Genomic DNA, 21796 nt, shown 5'->3' with positions numbered 1-21796 from the left:
GCATGGCAGTTGATATGAAAAGTATTAAAATATTTCCTTTTTGCAGAGCATTTACACAATTTAAAATATTATTGTCCAGTTTTCAGGTTTTAATGCACAAAATTAAATATGTGTAAGTCTTGGTATTGGGAACATTGGGTTTGTATTGGGAACATTTGGGGTTTTTTTTTTATGTCCTTGGGTTGTATCCTTAGGGAGTAATCAGCTCTGCTTTAGCTTTCTTTCATTACACTGTTTTCAAATGTATATATTTAACTTGCTCTCTTTGGTAATACTAATGTATCAAAAGGTGAGGAAGTAAAACCATTCTTAGTGCTTACATATTACATCTGAGAGTACAAACTGATGTTTTATTTCCTATATATTTGTTGAGTTTTTTCCTATGTATTATAGGTTTAACTTAATTTTACAAGCTTAACAGACTGCCAAAAAGACAAGCCTAGTTACAGACAAAAATGGTAATTCGGCTTGCAGCTGAGTGTAGTTAGAGAACTGAGAATACTAACTGAACATAATTAGAAAATTATTCTAAGACGTTCCAGTGGCCAATGTTATTGAAAGAAATCATGCAAAAATAACTGGTTTCTGTTTTTAAGCAGTTGTTTCTCTCAATAATGGTAAGATACATAATCATGTATTTCTTTAAAACAGCTAGTCCTGTTTCAGAGAGATCGGATGGTTAAATGTGAAGAAGATAGATGTCTAATGCAGTGACTTGTCTGAATATTATCATTTATGCTTGTTGTAGTTGCCTAAATAATACCCACCCTCTAATAAAAGTATTAGTATTTATATAATAAAGTTATTCACATCAGTGTAATAGCTTAAAGCTATTAGTATTACTTTTAGAAAGGCACACTTTGTTTTTTTCAAACATAGTTCTTAATTTCAAGTTTCTTTGATTTACAGTTGGACTTGCTATAAGATTCTGATTCTCAGTGTATTTGTGGTTCACATTCAAGTACATAAAATTTCAGGTTTTGTAGGATTTTGAAACAGGTGCTCTGCAGGTGAGAATATGTTAGCTTGGTTATGTAAATTTTTAAATACAAGCATGAGAAACGAAGCAGTGTTCTTCATATTTATTTATTTTTTAATAGTGCATTTGTATGTGTGCACATATACAGGCAGTTTTTCCATTTACTTTTATGGTAGAATATTAGGTAGTGGTTTTCTTTGTCTGAAGTTTGACCTCAGCACCGTATGACCAATTTGTTCCTTGATGCCTTCCTTGTAATGAGGGAAAAAAAAAAAGAACAAAACTGTGGAACATCCACCAGAATTTTAAGACTTGTTGAATGTTTTGTAGCTCCTCTTGTAGAGCTACAAAAATGTATTAAAATTTTTAATTTCTTTATTAGAAATATTACTCAATAATTGATACAGCTGGTATCATAGACATTCATAGTTGTTCAGTGTAATCGAAGTAGGACAATCAAATACTCAGATACCAATGTAAATCTGTTTTTACAGATGCTAGTTGAGTTTTTCCCCTTTTTCCTTCTTCCGCCCCCCAAGCCTCCTTCCCCCATTCTCCTGCTAATTTTCAGCATACCATAAGCTTGCTGACAGTGTAAACAGTTTAAGATAGAATAATAAAAAAAAAAATAGTTTTGAAGTAGTTAAATATCTTGGTTCCCATGATCTGTATCTGAAGAAAAACAAACACTATTTAATTAAGTCTGTATTCTTGGATCTGTTTGTAATGGTGTTTATTTTCAGTAGACCACAGGAATCTTGAAGTTAAACTTTTCTCTCTGCACCTGACTGTGTATGATGAAAAAGGATGTAGTTCCACACCTATATCCTTCTCTCGTATAGCCTGCATTGATGTCATTGTTTCTTAAAGAGACATCAGCAATCCCATAGTTCCACTCAGTTACATTTTAAAATGCATTTTGATTAATAATTTAAAAAGTGAAAAGGCACCCTCGAGGTTTTAATTTTGCTTTTTCATCATATTAAAAGAAAAAAGGCAATATTCGGTTCTCCTTCCGTGTGTTACACAACTTCATCATAGGAGATTTTGTCCATTAGTCTCTTCAATTACTGTTTTAGGGTACAAGCTGAAGTGGGAAAACTGAGCCCTAGGAAGAACTGCATGAATTCTGTGGTGTCCTTTTTCACCATTTCTCCCTGACATATAAGATATTCTGTGGTGCCTTGGCTTTATTACTTCTTGCTCCCTTCCTGCCTTCTTGCTGTGACCTTCTTGCTAGTAGTTTCCTGGTGTGGCTTAATTGTAAGACAATTATTATTATCTTATGTATAGGTACAGTGTGAGGGGGTGTGGGTATTTCTGTGATTCCTTTACCCTCAACACACAGTTCTTTTGCCTCTTACTGAGTCCCTCTTAGATGCCTTCAACATAGGGTTGAGTGGGGGCCAGGGTGTTTAAAGAAAACAGGTGGGGCAGATATGTAGAATTCACTGTCCTTTTTTTACAATGCCCTTTTTCCCTTGCACCAGGTCTTAAGTTAGCCGTTGATCTTGCTTCACATGCCTTGGAGAACAGAATTGGGCTGACTGGTCAGCCATTTGTTGGCTCTTGCTAACTAGTTGTGATTGCTGCTTGAGCAGGCTCTAATTTCTCAGCTGTTGCTCCAAGAAACAGAGCTCTTGCTCTGTTTGCCATGGTAAGCTTGTTCAGAAGGGGCTCAGGTAAACTACCCGAACTGCTGAACTGCTGCTTTCTGTTCTGGGCTCAGCAGGCTTGGCTGATGGGCACAGAGGGTCTTGGGCAGGAAAAGGTACTGCTCTTTTTCACTACTGAACACAAATTGAAGGCAGAGTGGGCTTAGTAAAACAAGGATTAACTGACTCATTTTGAAAAATGCTGCATAAGACTGACAACAGCAACCAAATTAGCCTTTAGACATACTGTATATGCTACATATATGTCTGTACTGCATGAGCTGCAGTTGGACAGTGTGGAAATATTCTTGATGAAAACTGATGTCAGTCTTCTATTGAAATGTTTTTTGCTTCTGTACGTTTGAGGAATCCCCCGCCCCCTTTTTTTTTAAGGAAAAGACCACCTCTGATGCCTTAAATTATGCAAATATTATGCAAGTAATTTTCAATAATTTTTCTGACTTATCTGTGTTTGCTTATTTGCTTGCTTTAAGAAAGAACAATAAAGGTTTACATTGGGAGTATATAATCATATTGCTTCTTGTAGAAAAATGGTGATTCTTTAGAACACATTTTACAAGTATAAAAGGATAATAAATATTTCTTACATGTACAGTTACTTCCATCTAGCATGTGTGAGTGCGTGTGTTTGGTTGACTGTTTTCTTCTGAAACAGTAGTGTTTTCTTAATATCCCAATCTCATTAACAGAGATGTGAAATAGCTGTTGAGATTTTAGTTTTTTCCGTACCAGTTCTTCCTGTGGCCGTGCAGGATCACAAGCCAGTAGATGGAGCCCTGTGCCAACAGCCAGCCTTGAACAGGCTGGTGAGAGTCTGGTAGCATCTCCATCCCGAGAGCCGGGCACCAGGTGCTTCTTGAGCACAGATCTGCAATGTTATATGTAATAAATGAACATAGCTTTAAAAATAAATGTCTAGTATTAGCTATGCAAGTCAAGGCAGTGACCGTGTTCTGAGATGCCTAGGGACAGTTTCGCAGTGTTTATGAGAGCGGGTGATCAAGTATAATACCCTGAGCTGTTCTGGAGTGCTCCAAGTATGAGGGTTCACCTGGGACACTACAGGTTTTCCTTTTTTAGTTAATTTCCAAGTCAACTGCTTGTCGTTAGGCAAACCTTGGTTGAAAGCACTGAAAATGGGGCCTGTGGGAAAAGGAAGTTTCTTAAGACTGACAAAGCAGAAGAATTTACTTTTCAAAATTTAAATTTTAGGATTTTGTTTTGTGTTTTTATCTCTCTTTAAGGCTAACTCCTGATCCTTTTAAAACTATAGTTTGAGTATTGAAATTTGTGGAATAGTGCAGTTCACAAATTTGAAATCAGCAGTAGCTAATCTTGCCCATTCACTGTTTTGCATGGTGTGTGTCCACACCCTCAGCCTGGTGCTGTGTTACACAGTTCAAATAACTGATACAGTTGACGTGGTTTGTTGATGTCTGTGTTGGTCTGCTCGTAAAACTGTGAAGGCTGTCCAAGTTGCAAACAGCTTCCTTTAGAAACAGATTTACCTGATGCAGTTTTGTATGTAGACAAATTACTCTAGTATGAGAACAGTTCCTAAATAGCAAGGTGCTAATTTATTTGAAAATGTGAGATCAGTTTTTAAGGGGAGAAAGGAGGCTAATGTTTAGAGATAACAAAAGGTAGCCAGTTGTTATGCTTGTTGGGGAGGTGGAGGGGTTGTTGTGTTTGTGGCAATAGTCTGGACCTGAAAAATCTGACATATTAGGATTATTCTGTGATTGTAACAGGTGCACAGTTTGTGTAACATTTACCCTGCATTTATTATTCGAAATTCTAGATGACTTAATGTTTACATTTCAAAACAATGGGAAGGGTGTGGGTCGCTGGTGTTCTTGCTCTGACTAACATTCCTTTGCAGTAACACTCCTATACAGTACCTTATATCCCAAAAGAAAAATTAAGTATTGTCAAAGCCTGCAGATTTTTCTGATGACTATATGAATACTGAGCTAAATTGCAGTCTGAAATAATCTTTGGAAATGTGTTTCTGCCAGCTGTTTATTATGCATGTGAAACCAGCATTCAGATGATAGGGAATTGGGTTAAAAGATTGTGAAAGCGTTTGTCAGAAATAAATGATTGAGTTAGAATTCTGCTGGAATTATATATTTTTTTTTTTTGCTTTGTGTGTTTTAATGGTTAGTAGTCACTTCTGCTTATGGTTTACAAAAATGAAATTACAGGTTTTCTTTAACACAGCACATAGCAAACTGTAGTACAGCACTTCAGTCATTCAAACCATGTATTTTTTGCACTTTGGAAAGGGATCTCTAGAAGCTATTCCAGTTTGTTACTGTTTCAGTACATTTATAAAAACAAAAACAAACCACAACTATTAATATCCTTGCACTTTGGAGGGAGGAAAGGAAGAGTCATGTAGTGGGTTGACCTTGCCCAGCAGCTAAGTGCCTGCACAGCTGCTCATTCACCACTACCCATAGCAGAAGTGAGAAAACTCATGGTTCAAGAGAAAGATTAATAAGCAAAGGCAAAAAAAAACAAACAAAAAAAACCCCACAACACAAACCAACAAAAACAAACAAAAAACTGCAACCAAAAAACAACCAGCAGGAAAAAAAAACCAAAATAAAAACAATCAAGCAAATAGAGCCATGGAACACCTCCCACCCACAAGCATATCAATGCCCGGCTGATCTTTAAGCAATAGCTGCTTCTGAAAACAAACCACGTGCCTCCTTCTTGCTTTACCTCAGTTCCTATTGGTAAGCATAAAGTTACATGGTATGGAATAACCTTTTAGCCAGTGTGCATCAGCTCTATCCCCTCCCAACTTCTTGTCCACCTTGGGGCTATCCTCTGAAGTGACAAAGTTGGTGGGAAGCAAAAGCCTTGATGCTATGCAGGCACTGTTAGCAATAATCAAAGCATGGGTGTACCATCACCACTGTTTTAGGCAAACCCCTAAAACAGAGTACCATGTAGGCTGTTATGAAGCAAGTTAACTATGTCCAACCAGACCCAGTACAAGTTGTAACATATTTTTCAATGGTAAAATGCTCTGTAATGTGCTAGGAAAAGCATGTTGTGAATTTATCAAAGCATGTATTGATGTTAGAAGCTTAACTGCATGTACATCTTAATTTTTTGAGAAACATGTAAATTTATATAAATATCTATTACAGTGTCAATTGTTAATTTTTATTTTAATAATTTGGAAGAAATTCAGCTTCTGTGCAACAGTTGGTCACTACAGTGACTTTTGACATGCAAATGAAGTTTCAGCATGTGGGTTTGGCATTAAAATGTATCTTAAACCATCCGTGGTTTAAGAATGAACATACCTCTTTATTTTGAGACACTGTTAGAGTAGCCATGTTTTTGTGTTATTTGAATTTTTATTTAGCTACTAACAGAAGCAGTGATATTAGCACAGAAAGGAAGCTGTAGAGGAATATAAATATTTGATGTGTTTATAAAAATAGCTTTTTTTGCCCTTCAAGGGAATGGTTACAGAGTTTTAGCTCATGTTCTTAAAGGAACATTGTATTTGGAGAGGAGGAAGCTTTTTCAGGACAAGTTTGATGGTAAAGCTTTCTGCTACAGGGTAGAGCTGAAAAAACAAAATGCCCAGAAAATTACATTCCAATGAATGTTTGCCCTTAGAAGCAAAAGAGGAGCTTAATAATCTTGTATGAAGCATGAAATAACTGGTAGAATCAACAGGGTAAGTTTACTAGTCATTAAAAAGTTGGGGTTAATAAAAACCAAGCCTTCATTAAACTTGGCCTTAAAATGTTTTTTAAAAACAAAACACAGAAGCAGCAAGCCTTGCACCTGCCGGTGCATAGAGAACATCATGAAAAGATGACTGATAACAGATGTTTTTCTGTGCTTGATGCATCAGTTGAATTTGGCAGTTGCCCTGGAGAAAGTGGAGACCACCTCTGTGCATGTTCAGCATTCCTTGTGTATCAGCACCTGACTCATTTGAGAGATTTTATGTAGTGCCTGAAGCATTTAGCAGGGAAGCACAATGCAGGTTGAATAGCAGAGGTTGTAGTGAGGTCTGATATTTTGACCCAGGGAAAATGATAGAAGTGTAGAGCTAGGAATTTTGAAAAGCTTCAGGAAGAATCAGGGCTTCTAGGCTCTGGTTCAATTTCTCTTGATCCAAAAGATCTCATCTGGTAACTGAAACAAATTTATTTATAGCATTTATCAGCTATAACTGATTGAAAAAGATCTGTTGTCTTCTGAGGACGTGTGTGGTTTCTGACTGCAAATGGAGAGGAGATGGGACACCTAGACAACTTTAGTCTTACAAGCAAAACTATTTTGACTGAGGTTCTTGAACTTCTTATAGCTTAAATTTGCATCTTAGCAGCAGGACTGGGCAAAGCTTTAATATTCTGAGTTTAACATTCGTTCAGACACATAAGCTCACTAGCTCTAATGTAATGCATCTTTCAGAATACTAATTCTCTGCTCTGGCAGTACATGCTTGCAATCTGGTCCATGCCTAGGTACAGGTTTCCTGCTGGGCTAATTACTAGTAGTGGTGGTACTCTTGTAAAGCAGTAAGAGAAATGACCAAAGCAAATTGGTCTAACACTGACATTTATGAGCTAAACAATATGGACTATTCTGTTTTTAGAAATGTGTGATATGAAATTTTAGTTGAACATAAATTAACCAACTAAGGGGGAAGTTCATCTAGTAGCTAAAATATCTTAAATGGTGTGCATCTGTGACACATAGCCTTTTCAAAGATTTGAGTTACTGTGATGATGGTTTGATTTTCATTCCTTTTTAGAAATGGATTGTACAAGCTGGACAGTTGTGCTGGCTTCCCTGTTCAGGTTGGTAAATGCAGTGTGGTTCAGACTGATGTTATTGCTCTTTATCCACCTATGAGCAGTTTTGCCTGCTCCCTGTATCTAAGGCACACATTCCAGGTGGATGTCACTAAATCCCTTTTTCTTTATTTTTTGTTTGTAGGACAGATTTGAGTCATCATCTCCAGGAGATGGTAAAGCACCTCAGTAATTCCCACAGGAACTGTTTACAGTCTGATAAAGGAAAGATATTCCTATTTGAGCCTAGACCTTTGCAAGGGTTTTGATGCTTGTATGTTTTTTGAAATAGCACAAATTGCCTTCCAGAATTTTTTATTGGATTTTACATTGTTTATACAAGTATGTGTATTTGTGCATGTATATTTAGATTAGATGTGAGAGAGAAATTCTTCACAGTAAGAATGGTGAGTTACTGTAACAGGTTGCCCATTCCTGGTAGTGTTCAAGGTCAGATGGATGGGGCTTGGAGCAAGCTGGTTTAGTGGAAAGCGTCCCTGAGCAAGGCAGGGGGGTTGGAATAAGTTTCTCTTTAATGTCCTTTACAAACCAAACCATTCCGTGATGCTGTCATATATTTAAAATAATGTATTTAGATCTTTAGGGATTTTCCCAAATTAAAACTAGAGTTTATGTCTTCCAATCTATTGCTACCTGTTTCAGTACTGTTTCACTGTAGGGCTTCTGTTAATTTTTTTCTTGATTTTTAAAAAGCTATTGAACAATGCCTGTACCTATTTTTTATAAAATCTGCTGGTAATAGGAAAAAGGTACTATTAATTTTTTTCCTGACTCATTTAAGAATGTATTTAGTTGCTTTGATAACAGATAAATAATTTGGTATTTCTATATATGGAACTCTGTACATGAATTGGGCTCAGTTAAGCTCCTTTAATCACTTATTGCTCATATCTTATAATTTTGTAGTTAATTTGGGAAGTAAAAGTAATAATTCTTATTGTAGGCTTTTGTGGACTGGATGTCAATCAGAAGTACAGTGTCAGCATGAATTAATTAGGCAAGTAAACCAATTAGCTATTCCATTATTTTATTGAAATGGCAAGAGTTTGAGAAGATCTTGTGTTTTAATAGATTAATAGAATTCATTGGAAAAAGTCTTAGTATGTTTAAGGTAATGGAAAAAAATTACTTTCAGTACATCCTACAGAGATCCTCTTTAAAACAGATGACAGTCTGTCACATTCAGTAGCACATCAGTCATCAGATTTATTCTAATTCTTTAAGCTGAACATTTCATTCAAGCTTGTAGATTGTCTTGTCAAGCAACCAAAAACGTCATAGCTTTTCTGTCAAGCATAGCATTGCACCAGCAGTTCACAAACAAATGCTAAGCTGAAAAAATACTGTTTGTTTTCCTTAACCTTTATTCAGTTAACTGCAGAGTTCTTTCATCTTATTTTCTCCACATACATTTATCACAAGGTATTCAAGGGACTGCTTCCTAAACATGCCCCATCCTGACCAGAGCCACTTCAGACCAAGGGCTACTCATTTTGGGATGTGCTGTTTTTACTTGTAGACTACTAGTCTTTTTTTGTAGTCGTCTTTTACTACAAGACTACTACATAGACCACCATGGTTATGAGATTCCTCCTCTAATCACAAAAGCCCAGTGAGCAGCTTCATTTGCTGCAGACGTGAAAGAATCCTGCTGCTAGTGCGAACACGGCACTGGTGTGGCCAGTCTGGTGTCGTGTGGAACAGCCGGGCTTGTGGACTTCTGCTTACCCTGTATGATAAGTGGCAATTTTGCTATCGGCCTATATAGCTTGCCATTCTTTGTATTTATTCACCAAAGTATCTTTGGAATATTTTTGCATGCATTACTGTGTGTATTTGTGTACATGTAGAGTGGCTGAATTGGGCTCCTTGCTTTTGTTGCATATCTGCACCTTGGAAAAAAGAAATTTTTCTTGGTGTTTTTCTATTTCTTTTTTTCTCCCTGACCTTCTCTAATTCTGAGCCTTTTGTTTTCCTCAAAAGAAAGTTTCTGTGTAAACTATAGCACTTCCATACAAAGTATACTTGGGCCTGCGTGGTACTGAGGACTTGAGATGCATTTGACTTTCTTTGAAGTCAACATACATATGTCTGAGGTAGTAGAACACTGGGAATGGTTAGTCAAAGTGATGTTAATTAACTGTGCTAAGAAAATAAAGTATTTTGTTAGGTTGGTGCATTTGCATAATTTATACTTAAGCCCCCAAAATTGCTTAGTAAAAGTGATTTTTTTTTTATGAACCACTGAAAAGCTTATGTCCAGGTTAGACTAATCTCTATATTAAACTGCTAAAGCTATGGCATTCAATGTAAAGTTGTGACTGCCCTTTAGTAGAAAAGAGGCTTTCTTGGTTATCTTCTACAGCCATCAAAAAAAAAACATAAAAAATTTAAGTTGTGTGTTATTCTGAACCACCAACTTCTGAACTCTACTTTCTACTTCTAATTCTTCACTGTAACTTGTGGTTTCTTCTAATACATGTTTTCCTGTCATTTACATGCAGAACTGCATTTTCTCTCCTAATCTGGTATTTTTCTTTGTTACAGAATATTTTTATTTCTTTATACTGGTTTTCTTTTGGTCTGCTAAATGGCCGATCTTTTCTTTGAGCAGGCTTATCCCTTGAACAGATATTCTGTAAGACACATTGTACATGTCTAAAAAGGAACTTGGGGTTGAAGCCCTAGATAAAATTAAAGCCTAGGTATATAAAAAAGAAAGATTTTTTAAATGTCAAGATAATGAAAAGTCAGAAAATAAATTATACCTATTATTAATTTTGAATTGTATTCAAACATAGAAATACGTAGCATAGACAAAAGCTGGTTACAGAGAGATAAAATTCAATTTTACACTAGGATAATTGTTTTATGTATTTTACATTTATTTATAAGATCAGATAAAGGCTTGGAATTTTCAATGTAAATCACAGTATGGTCCTTATGAATGCCAAGGTCAGTAAATGGAAACCCCTTCACATGCAAAACACATTGCTACTATGTGAAGTACCAAGTGAATAAAATGAAACTGATAAGCACTTTGTTTATACTTGCACTATATTATTAGAACTTTGAGTATTTTTGATTTTCAGTTGAGTGAATAGGTATTAACATTCTCAGCATCCTCCCATGTATTATCTGTAGCCAAATTAATATGTCATTGTTAAAAACAGATTAATGCATGGAATTGTTGCTGCAGTAACATTGAGAAATTAGAATATCCCCATTCAAATGGCCTTGTTTGTGCTGGAGATGTTGTTGATGGGATCCAAATGCTGTGTAGACAATTGATCCCTTGATTTGAGAAAACATTTCTGTAATAAATTGCTTCTATCAGGAGTATCTTCTATTAGGAAGGCTTATTTTATCCAGAATAGGATTTCTGGTGTGTCTTGAAGGAAATTTAGCTGGTTTTCAGATTTGGCAGGACAATAAAATGGATTCTAGGTCCTCCCAGAGAATTGATGTTGTTGATGATTTTACCCTCTAAGGAGGTGGATTAATCTCAGGTACCTCAGGTGACTGTCAGTCTGAACTGAAGAAAATTATCTAAGTAAACAAATTGCAAGGTGAAATTTGATACAGGTAGGTATCAACTTAAATGACTGCTGCTCATTTTGCCACAAATATTTAACAAATGAGGTTTAGCATTCAGTGACAGGTTATTCCATGTATAGTGTGTTGGAGCTTCTGAGTCCTAGGGTGATAAGAAATAGACTTCTTGATATAGCAGCCACTTCACAAAAAATGCTGCTAAACCTGACAGGTATTTTGTCAAGCTGGGTGGTTTTCAGAAATTCTGGGTTCCAAGCAAGTCTTAATCAGCTGCCTTTATTATTCAGAAACAGTTTTACATCTGTTGCTTCTTACAGACTTCAGGTTTTCTGAGGTTCTGTCAAAGTACCAGTGTCACTGAGGTCAGTAATTTGCTGCAGTTACCTAAAGTTAGATCAAAGTAGTGGCAATGAACAAGCCCTAGGGTGCTGATCAGGTGTCACTGAACAGCTCTTCTAGATAAGTGCTGGGATTACAAATGGCCTTTTGCTTTCTTCAGAAGTTGTCGTTTCTAAACTTGTAACTTGTTCCATTTCAGCAAAAGGAAGTGCCACTGTGACAGGGTCAGGATCTGCTTTGGTTTGTCAGTTAGGCTGTGAGGTAAAAGGGTTTGCATAACAAATAGATTAACAAGTACAAAGTTCTAGTGTAGAATTCGGTAAGGTTCTGCATAGCAGTAGCTCAGCAACTTTCATTTGCTTTGCTGAGGTCTGCCTCTCATGTGATCAAACTTTCTTTCCAAATGGCAAATACTGATTAAACAGCAGAAGGACAGGTACGGAAATACAGCTCTCTGTGAAAGTACATTCACCTTTCATGTTTTGATAAAATGGGATTTCTTACAGATTCATAATGAGAACATTTCTGAGGCAATACAACTGTGAAAGGGCACTACTAGTGCACCCAGTCCACTAATTTGGTCATGGCACACCAGCAATGTAAAAGAATGAAGCACCCCCTAAGGATTCCTTTGTTACAATTTTTATGGACTAGGGTTCAGTGGATGCATCAAGAGACTCTCTTATACGAGGATGTGTGGTCAACCAGTTAAAGATGTTTAAGTTAGGGTTTTTGCACTGCAGTAGCATGATATAAATATGCCTGGGAGCAAACTTCAGCTTCTTGTTTTATGGACTCAGAATTTGATCATAGCAAGAATAAACACAGTTGTGGGGTGTAACACTTTCTCACACTGTACTGAAGGTGACTGCTGTGCAGGTGTACAAGGTAACTCTAATTAACAGTTTCCCCTTGAAATGTAATTTTGTTCCTCCACTTCACTATCCAGTGGTAGACTAATATTTGTCTCCAGAATGTTTTTCTAGGATCTGAAGTGGAATTACAGTGTCTGAAGGTTACTAAATATTAGGCAAAAATTATAATTCTCTTCATAGTTTAAAAGTATCTTTCGTATTTCAAAAACCCTCCTGGATGTAAAATTCTTTTGGCAAACATTTGCTGTCTTGCACTTATGAGAGAAAACTTACTAATAATAGTGTATGCTGTTATGATACTGAGGTTCCCCTCCAGTTATATCTGCCCAGTAGCTTGTTTTCTACTTGGTGTAATATACTTTCTAATTTATCTTAAAATTTAGTTCTCTTACAGAGCCCTCAGTCAAATCAGATATTTTATTGAGAACCCATTTATTATTAAATATTGCAATTTCTTTCCAATAATACAGCCACTCAATCCATTAGAAAGATCAGCTCTTACAAGTCCCATGTATAATACAAACAGCCCAGTGATGGAGGGTTATGTTTGTGTATTTTTAACTGTAACCCTATGTAATACAATTCTATGTAAAATTGTTACTGTTTACTAATACAGGAATGTGATACTGTAAATGAAAGAAAAATTTTGTTCCAATTGAAATAGAAATTAATTCAGACTAGTGTTAAACCCCAGTTATAAAGTTCATAAAAATTAACTAATGTTATCCAAAATGTTTGAAACAAAGCCATATATCTCATCTGACTAAAAAAAAAATGTGATTGGAGCATGAGCTTGCTACTTGTAGGGTCTCTGGACTTCTCAAATGTCTTGAGAAACAGGTTTTTAGGGACGTGTCTATTAATGGATGTCTGAAAGTAGGTGTGTTTTTCAGCCCGTCCTGAAAGCACTGGAGAAAAAACTTTTAAGTCTTATGTTAAGTTTTGGTTGGGTTTTTGGGGGTTGGTTGGTTGTTTTTTGTTGTTTTGTTGTGGGGTGGTTTTTTTTTTTGGTGGTAGTGGTGGGTTTTGGGTTTTTTTCTTGTTTTTTTTTTTTTGTATTTTTGATAAAAACACAAATGACCTTACACCTCAGTGAAGTTCAGTGATGAATAAAATAAACTCACTTAACCGTTTCCAGGCAGGAACAACATATTATAATAAATGAAGTTACAGCAAAAACTGCAACCTTTTTCCAAGCCAGTCTGCTCAACATATGCACAGTCCAGCTGAAGAGTTGAGTACAGTGAAATTCTTCCTTTTGATAAGAAGTAAATGAAAGAGTGCTGTGACTTACTGGCATAAGACTTTTACAAAAGGAAATAGTTGATCAGATGTTGTGGCTTGAAAATCTTGAAATTAAAAGAATACTGAAGACTACTTCAAAAGCAGTGTCAAAGTGGCATAACTTTGTCAGGAAAATTATTCCTTTTTTTACATTGGAGATTTTTTTATGTTGAAGATAAGATTTGCTTCCGACATCAAGGGATCATAAACACAAAACATTTAAAACATAGTTGCTTTCATTCATGTGTTTTAAGAAATATTATAAAAGACTTCCTCCTTTCCTCCCAGTATGACTGTGAAATAGGAAGCTATTTAGGACTTTTTCTAGTACTATGATAAGGCACAGAAGCCATTGTAGTGCATGTATCTTAACTTAGGTGCTTCTTCAACATGAAATGGGTTATGAAACTGTGGAGTCTACAGTCTTGAAGCCTCACAGTATCTGAGAATGTCTTCAGAGTTGTTCTGAATATTTGAACTATTGGTCAGGTTTTCCCATTTTTTAATTTTGTGTTTTATCTATACTTCTGTAACTATAAAGTCTTGATTTTTATTTTTTATGGATGACAAGAAGCGCAACTTGAAATGCCTGGAATCTCTGACAAACAAGCCTCAAACTGTTCAGCACAATTATGTGCAAGAGAGAGCAGTTATCAGAATAAGCCTGGTTTTCAGAAGTGCTAAGGAAGGATTTTTCCTCCTTCATCTAGCAAGTGGATTTAGAGCTCCTTTGCTCCACCCAGGAATAACTGGTGTGGGGCCAAGATTCAGCTGCTGTCTCAGCTCTCTGCAGCCTTACATAGTTTCTTCTTTTCACCTCTGGTGTCAAATGTTTTGGCAATGAAAACAATAACATAGCTTGATGAATCAAGGGATCATGAATGCAAGATACCTGAATTTAAGATGAGACTGAGAAAGAAGAGAATATCCATCTGTTCCTTTTCACAGAAAGATGAAGAGAATAATCTTACTGAAACTGGCTAGGTAATCCTAGGTCTTGATTTATTCCAGGACTTTTTTATTTTTTTTTTCATTTGTTTGTGTGGCAAGAATCTTACTTTAAGGCTCAGAACCCCTAAGAAGAACGTTTTCTCTCAGTTGTGAAATCCTCAACTTGTATGACCCTCTTTGTAGCTTATGTTCTCAGTGTAATTCTTTAAGGCTTCTTCACTGTAAATTACTTTGATGGTTTTGCCAGAATAATGTTCTTACTGAGGGTTCAAAATTACCTTTTTTCAAAACCCAGGAAAGAAATGTTTGTTATAAGTCTGACCATCTTCTTTATTCCCTGTGATGTTTATCTCATTCCCTGTAATGATGTGTATATTATTATAAATTATTACAAGATTGAGGCATGAGAATGATCTATGTATTCAAGTTCATATTTCAGAAAACAAGCTGGACTCTCATTGGCTGAACAAGAACAGAAATGGCAGCTTTCATTATGGATGATCTGACACTTCTGCCTGTGCTTATATTTGTCCTACACCTTGCTTTAGAAGACATTTTTCTTTGACTTCGCCATTGTTTGTAATGTTACCATTTTAGGTGGAGATTCCCCCCCTGTCCCCCAGTAGGCAATTCCTTCCTACTAGGTGAAGATTTTTTTTTTTTTTTTGTAAGTTTCAGCTGAGAGAAGGTTTGGGATCTTTTCCAAACTAGGGTTAAAAGGAGACATGTGTTGTTTCCCCTGATGTAAACAAAAATATTGCAGCAGTTTGGTTTGGAAGCTGGTATATGGTCATGGTTTGCATTGCTTTCATGAATTTGCCAGGGAGAATGATCCACTGTCAGAAATGTTCATGATAATGTGACTGATGATTTAAATGCCTTTAACTTCAGCTAGTGCTAAAGTTTTTTGTTGGGTTTTTTTTGTTGGTTGGTAGTAGTTTCTTTAACCATCTGCATGACACTGATTTGGAGTCAATGGCAATTCCCCTTTAATCTTGTGCTTTCCTTTGTTGGTGCGAGAACAGATAACAGTGCAATAACTTCATGGTGCTAAATGTTTGCAGGTTTAGCCTACACGACTTTTAGCTTCCAGTTAAATTCTAAACACTGTCAACAGACTTAAATTTTACTAACTCGTCTCCAATTCTCCTTAAGTTCTGGCCCACCTCAGAATATATGGTTTTTCTCTGATGTCCCAAGACCATTTCTGGATGCGTAGCTTGCTATTCTAAATTTTCAGGTTTCTAAATTTCTAAATCTTCAGGTTTCTTTGATGTTGCAGTAAATTTCAGGGAAGGATTAAGTTTTTAAAAATACTAGCCTATAATCATACCTAAAAAACCAATAACACATGATAGGCCATGTCATATATCATACATGTTAAGCATGTTGTAAAGCACAGCCAATACATAGATAGTGAAAATGCTCTAAAATGTTGTTAGAGTGTAACATGCATAGAATTGTAAAATTTTTTAGATTGGAAAAGACCTTTAAGATCATCAAGTCTAACTGTAAACCTAATGCTGCCAAGGTCAGTGCTTAACCCTGACCCTGTGTGCCACATCTGCACATCTTTTAAGTACCTCCAGGGATGGTGACTCAACTACTTCCCTGTGCAGCCTGTTCCGATGCTTGGTAACCCTTTTGGTGAAGGATTTTTTCCTAATAACCAATCTAAACCTCCCCTGGAGCAAGCAGAAGCCATTTCCTCCCATCCTATTGCTTGTTACTTGGGAGAAGAGGCTGACGCCTCACTGCAACCTCTTTTCAGATAGCTGTAGAAAGCAATAAGGTCTCCCTTGAGCCTTCTCTTCTCCAGACTAAAAAACCCCAGTTCTCTCAGCCACTCCTCACAGGACTTGTACTATAGACGCTTCACCAGCTTTGCTGTTCTTTGGACATATGTCCTCAAGTGTGCTGTTCTCTGTAACTCCTGTTACTTCTTACTTGAAGGGATAAAGCTACTACTCATAGTGAAGGCCTTACATACTGGATCTAGTTGCTAGATGAAAAAAAAAATTAAATCAGAAGTTGTGAAGAAACTATGTTTATTGAGTCACAATGTATGTCTGTGTTCACAACTGAGCAACACTATGTTCCAGTACTCTCATTGCTGTGCAAGTGTAGTTTAGGCAGTAATTATGCTTTTAGTTAAAGGATAGCTTTCTCTTCAGGTAGTCATCTAAGAAAATTACAACTTAGTTAATTCATTTATAAGGAAAAAATGTGGCTGATCTGGAGTCAGTGTTTTATTTCTCTGCACTTTTTAGCCTGTAAAATTTCAGGTGATGTGATTCTCTTCAGCAGCTGAAGTGTACACTGTTGAATTTGAGTGAATAAATAATCTGGGGTAGAACCAGTGCACTGAATATGTTGGTTTATGACAGCAGCAGAGGTGCATTTGTGTTTTCATACCATTCGAAATGGTTTGACAGATGCATAGCTGGTGCAGCTGTATTTCCCTTGGGAGACTGATGGGCCCCTCTCAGTCCCCAAGCAAAGGACTGGGTCTTGAAAGGTTGGCACGTTTCTGACAGGCCTCTGCATGTTCAGTGCTCATGGTAGTTCTTGGTTGGGCTCCAATATCCACAATGTAGCCTTTATGCTTTTTATTCTTGGTGCGTTTGCTGTCAGGAAAAATTGTGCTATTTGAATGTTCTTTAAGGAATGTGAGTTGGCTGGATAAATTAACTTCTCTGCTTTAGTGTGGTTTGTTGCCTCCTTTTCTTCACTAAGTCCCTGTTCAATCTTTCTTTCTGTGAAGGCAGCTGAACAATTAAATTGTAATGCTTTTGGCAAGAGAAATATAATTTCTGCTTAATGCTATTACTTGTGCTAGTGGTTTATGAATCTGGCACTAAGTTATCACTTCTCATTCTTATGGGCCTTTAATGTTCTGTAACTTTATTTTTGCTTTTATGCTAAAATCTAGGCTAGCAACTGATAAATTATTTGGGGATTTGGGAATTTCAAGATGTTGAATATACTATACAGTGAATTTTGCAAACATAAACACTGTAGACTCAAATGTTTCTTGGATAATTTCCATAGTTTGCTTTTTTCTTCTTTAGTCACAGTGACTTTTTCTTAAGTTTGGGAGGGGCATGGATTTTGTGGGGCTTGAGACAAATGCTTTCAGAAAGTCAGGTGAAGTATCTGTATCACTGGTCCACTTTTGATTTACTGAAGGATGATGTGCAAACCAGCATTTGACATTTGGCCTACTGCCACATAATCCTGTCATGTAGTAAACTGGAACAAATGGGGTGCTCGGGACAATGCTGCTGTTGCAGTTTTCTCCCTGATGGCATTCTGCCTGTCTGCCGTGTTAGTCATCCTTGCTTGTGCCTTACTGCTGTTTTGTTCTTGGTTTTGTTTTTTTTCCCCCCTGCTCTCCTACCCTGTAAAGCAGAAGGCAACTCAGAATTTAGTTTATTGTTCTAGGGGTTTTTGTTTTATTTCAAACTTTAGTATACTAAAAGAGGCAGACAGGAAGTGACCTCTGAATATCAACTCGTTCACACCTCTGCTCAGAATGGGGCCATCTCCAAAGTTAGATCAGGTAGGTTGCTGTATCCATATGAGTTTTGAGCATCTTCAGAAATGGAGATTCTCTAACCTCTCTGGACAACTTGTTCCTTCTTCACTGTGAAATTCTTAGAGTTTTCTGTGTTACAACTTGTCTCCAAGACAAGAATCTGTCTTCTCTGTATTTGCCTACAAGACATCTAAAACCCAATAAAATCCCCTTTTAGTCTTCTCTCACTAAAACCAGCTAGCTCTTTCAAATTCTTCTTAAGTCATGTGCTGCAGATCTCTAATCTTCTTCATGGCACTCTGCTGGACATGCTTCAGGATATCCATGAGAAGGTCAGACTGGATACAGCACTTCAGATGTGGTCTCACAAGTGCCAGGTAAAGCAAATTAATCACTTCCCTTTGTCTGCTGGCTGTAAGACAAAGGTAACATGCAGGTAGCCTTCACTGCCATGTACTGCTGATTTTATTAAAATACTGTATTACCTATTCTTTTGATTCTAGGTAAGACAACAGCTAGTTTAAAATATACATGTTTATCCTTAAAGGCTATGGAAATTACAATCTGGTTGTAAACTGTTTAGAAATGGACATCTGGCTGCCTATAATGATTTATAACCTAGAATCAACTAGGTTGGAAAAGACCTTTAAGATCATCAAGTCCAACTATTACCCCAGGACTGCCAAGTCCACCACTAAACCATGTCTCATCATTTGAACAATTCCAGGCACAGTGATTCCACTACTGCCCTGGGGAGCATATTGCAATACCTGATCACCCTTTTGCTAGAGAAATTTTTCATAATATCCAGTTTAAGCTTCCCCTGGCACAGCTTGAGGCCATTTCTTCTTGTCCTATCGCTTGTTACCTGGGAGAAGAGACCGGTCACCCCTTTTCTCCATCCTCCTTTCAGGTAGTTGTAGAGAGCAATAGGGTCACCCCTTGAGCCTTGTGTTCTCCAGACTAAACAACCCCAGTTCCCTCAGCCGTTCTGCATAATGATATGATAACTGAGCTACAAGACTAGTGAAGTGTTTACAACAAACCTGAAGGATGGCTAAATGAATTGGCTATTCCACACTTGAACAGAGCATATCATAATTTTATTATTAGAGTGAAAATAATGTTAATGGAGATGTTGCAGAAGAAAACCACTTCACAAAATACACTCCAAGGTGAGAAAAGCTGGGGAAAAAAAAAAAAGAGAACAGTCTTTGACAAGATCCTCTGCAGTTTTCTTTACCTTGCACAGAGGTGGTGGGCAAGGGAATAAGGAAAAGGCATGTATTGTCAAAATAGGCAAAGGCAAAGCTAAGGAGAAAGGAAAGAAATGGAGAACAAAGGACAGCTAAAAACTGTGAAAGAAGTGAACAGAGCAGGCTGAAGTTTGTTTAATAAATAAAATACAGTGGTTAATAGGAAGGAGAGAATATAATGGAGGGGAGAAATGATACAGGGCTGTTAGCGATTAATATGCACATAAAAAAAATCCCGATACGTGTAAAGAGAAAATCGAAGACACTGAACTAGTAGCAGAAGTAAGGGAGAAAAAAAAAAGAGAAACATTCATGTCCTTTATCCAGTTAAATTTAATTCAGAAATAGGTAAAGCCTACTGTAAGCCAGTTGAAACTGCATTTTTATGCCTTCTCTCTTGCCTCTGTCAAAAGCATGACATATAGAATGAGCATTCTTTGACTTAGTGAATGCCATTGTTAAAAGCATCAGATGCAAATTTTGTAATAAGAATGTGAAGAAGCTGCTGTAATAGCAGAGTAAAAATACCTGAGCCCTGGTTCTCTGTGTCTTTTCCGATTTATGTTGGTTAGTTGAAACCAGCTGCAAATGTCTCATCTCCTTTTGGGCCAAGAATCAGTAGGGGAGAGAAGTCGGGGATTATTAGATGTCTCTGCCCTTTGGGAAGATGTTTTTATCAAGCTTCCAGATAATGGTTACTTCCATAAACCAAAATCTTGAAGTCTTTGTAGCAGCAGTGCTAGAATTTAAAATTTGAAGTACTACTCATGCTGCATTTATCCACTTATAGGGTTTATCCACTTACCAATGTCTTATATTCTTTTGAAAAGAAACAATATTTTGCATGAGCTATTTGTATTTAAAATCATATAAAAATAGCAGAATACAATAAAATAAGTACCTCTGTAATCCAGTATCAAAGTGTGTTTCATTTCACAACTATCAAGAATCTAACAGAGGGCTGTTATTCTTCATTTGACAAATATATTAAGTGGTTATTTCACTTATTCTTTGGCATTTTTATAACTGCCAAAAACTAATTTTAACTTAGCTTGTCTTAGATTTCTGATTTATCATAAAGTTTCTTAAGTTAAAGAAGAAATGTGACTCTTTTGTGGAGGAGTGTATCATTGCATCAAAACTTGGCATCCATGTGGGGTAAGACAATTGTCTGTTTGTTCCCTAGGGAAATACTTCTAGAAGATAACTGGTTTCTGTGTAGTGTACCCTCCTAAATTGTTTTTTAGTTTAACTTGCCCTGAGGAAAAACGTTTCAGGATATTTTAGGAGATCCTGGTAATCTAATTAATCTTAGGAAAATAATACTAAAATTTGTGATGTCCCTATCTGTAAAGTATATGGTGTTCCCTCCCTTACTTAGCTTCATCCCTGCACTGTCAATGGTGACTGTCAACTGCACCATTAAAACGGACAAAGACTGGCTTGCTGGTGGGAACTGGTTTCTTGTTTCAACAGAACAGGGAAGTTGGGGTAGCCATCCTTGTGGAAAAGGTCTCCCAAGACCTGAGGGCTTTTTGTGAAGAAGAGGTGAATTTGGTTGATGCTGGCAAGTGTTTATTTCTTGTTGCTGTGGCTAAGGCCATGATTCAGTAGTTGTCTTCAAAACCTGTCAAGGCAAGACAAAGGAACAGAGTTTTGCAGTTATGTGGGCTCTATATTGGAGGGTCTCAATGGCCTTTAGGATTCTGAACATCAACAGATGTTTGAAAGTTGGTGTTATGGTGTGGTACTCCCTGTATAATATATATTCTGCTGACACTGGGGGATTTTTCATCTGAAAGTGGAAATACCACTACAGCTGTAATAAAAGCAGTTCAGAGTTGCACAAGTAAAGCACTGTATGCTTCTTACCTTGCAGATGTATGTTATTTTTATATACCTCTTGTTTTTATTAAATTCTCTTAGGTGTTTGTGTTGATGAGTAAATAGAACTGGCAGTGGAATGCAACTCTTTTCAATAAGCCATTATTTTGTTTAGTTTTGTTTTCTCCTGAAATCCATTCATATTTCCAGGTACTGGAAGGCAAAATATTTTGATGGCCATCTTTGTAGTATATATCCCTGAATGAGTGAGGAAGTTAGCACTATATGAAAAACTGAAGGCAGTCCAGTGAGCTTAGTTTTCCATTTTTAACTGTCATAGATATAAATAATTGAAATGTACAAGCATGGAATGAAGTTGACAGTTTCAAACTGTGACTGCATGAATCTCATAGGATAATGTTAAAATTTCTTGTGTACTTCAATTTGACATTCTGTAGAAAAAGGTTGTTTTTGCTGAAGTATAAACCAATTAAAAGTTAATGCTGTTTTTCACTGGGCACCCATGCTAAACTAGAATGTTCAGGTATTTTGTGTGTATGCTTATGTAATTAAGCATCCACTAATTTCTTTCTCTTTGGGAAATACTTCTGCAAATCAGCACTCCATATATGAAGAATTAAGATCGTATCATCTGTTGTT

General features: G+C 36.7%; 1 protein-coding gene across 1 annotated transcript in view; it reads left to right on the top strand.

Annotated features, from left to right (window-relative positions):
* The first annotated feature begins 18053 nt into the window (after nucleotides 1-18053).
* MIPOL1 (mirror-image polydactyly 1) overlaps nucleotides 18054-21796 on the top strand; it is a 158611-nt gene continuing 154868 nt past the window's right edge. Inside the window, exons 1-3 of the mRNA XM_013129022.3 lie at nucleotides 18054-18080; nucleotides 18332-18433; nucleotides 19170-19231. Coding sequence (XP_012984476.2) covers nucleotides 18054-18080; nucleotides 18332-18433; nucleotides 19170-19231 — 191 coding nt within the window. The remainder of the gene's footprint in view (nucleotides 18081-18331; nucleotides 18434-19169; nucleotides 19232-21796) is intronic.

This window comes from Melopsittacus undulatus, chromosome 4, assembly GCF_012275295.1.
Source record: "Melopsittacus undulatus isolate bMelUnd1 chromosome 4, bMelUnd1.mat.Z, whole genome shotgun sequence".
Taxonomy (NCBI): domain Eukaryota; kingdom Metazoa; phylum Chordata; class Aves; order Psittaciformes; family Psittaculidae; genus Melopsittacus; species Melopsittacus undulatus.
The sequence above is the reverse complement of the archived record's forward strand: the minus strand, read 5'-3'. Positions and strand labels throughout refer to the sequence as shown.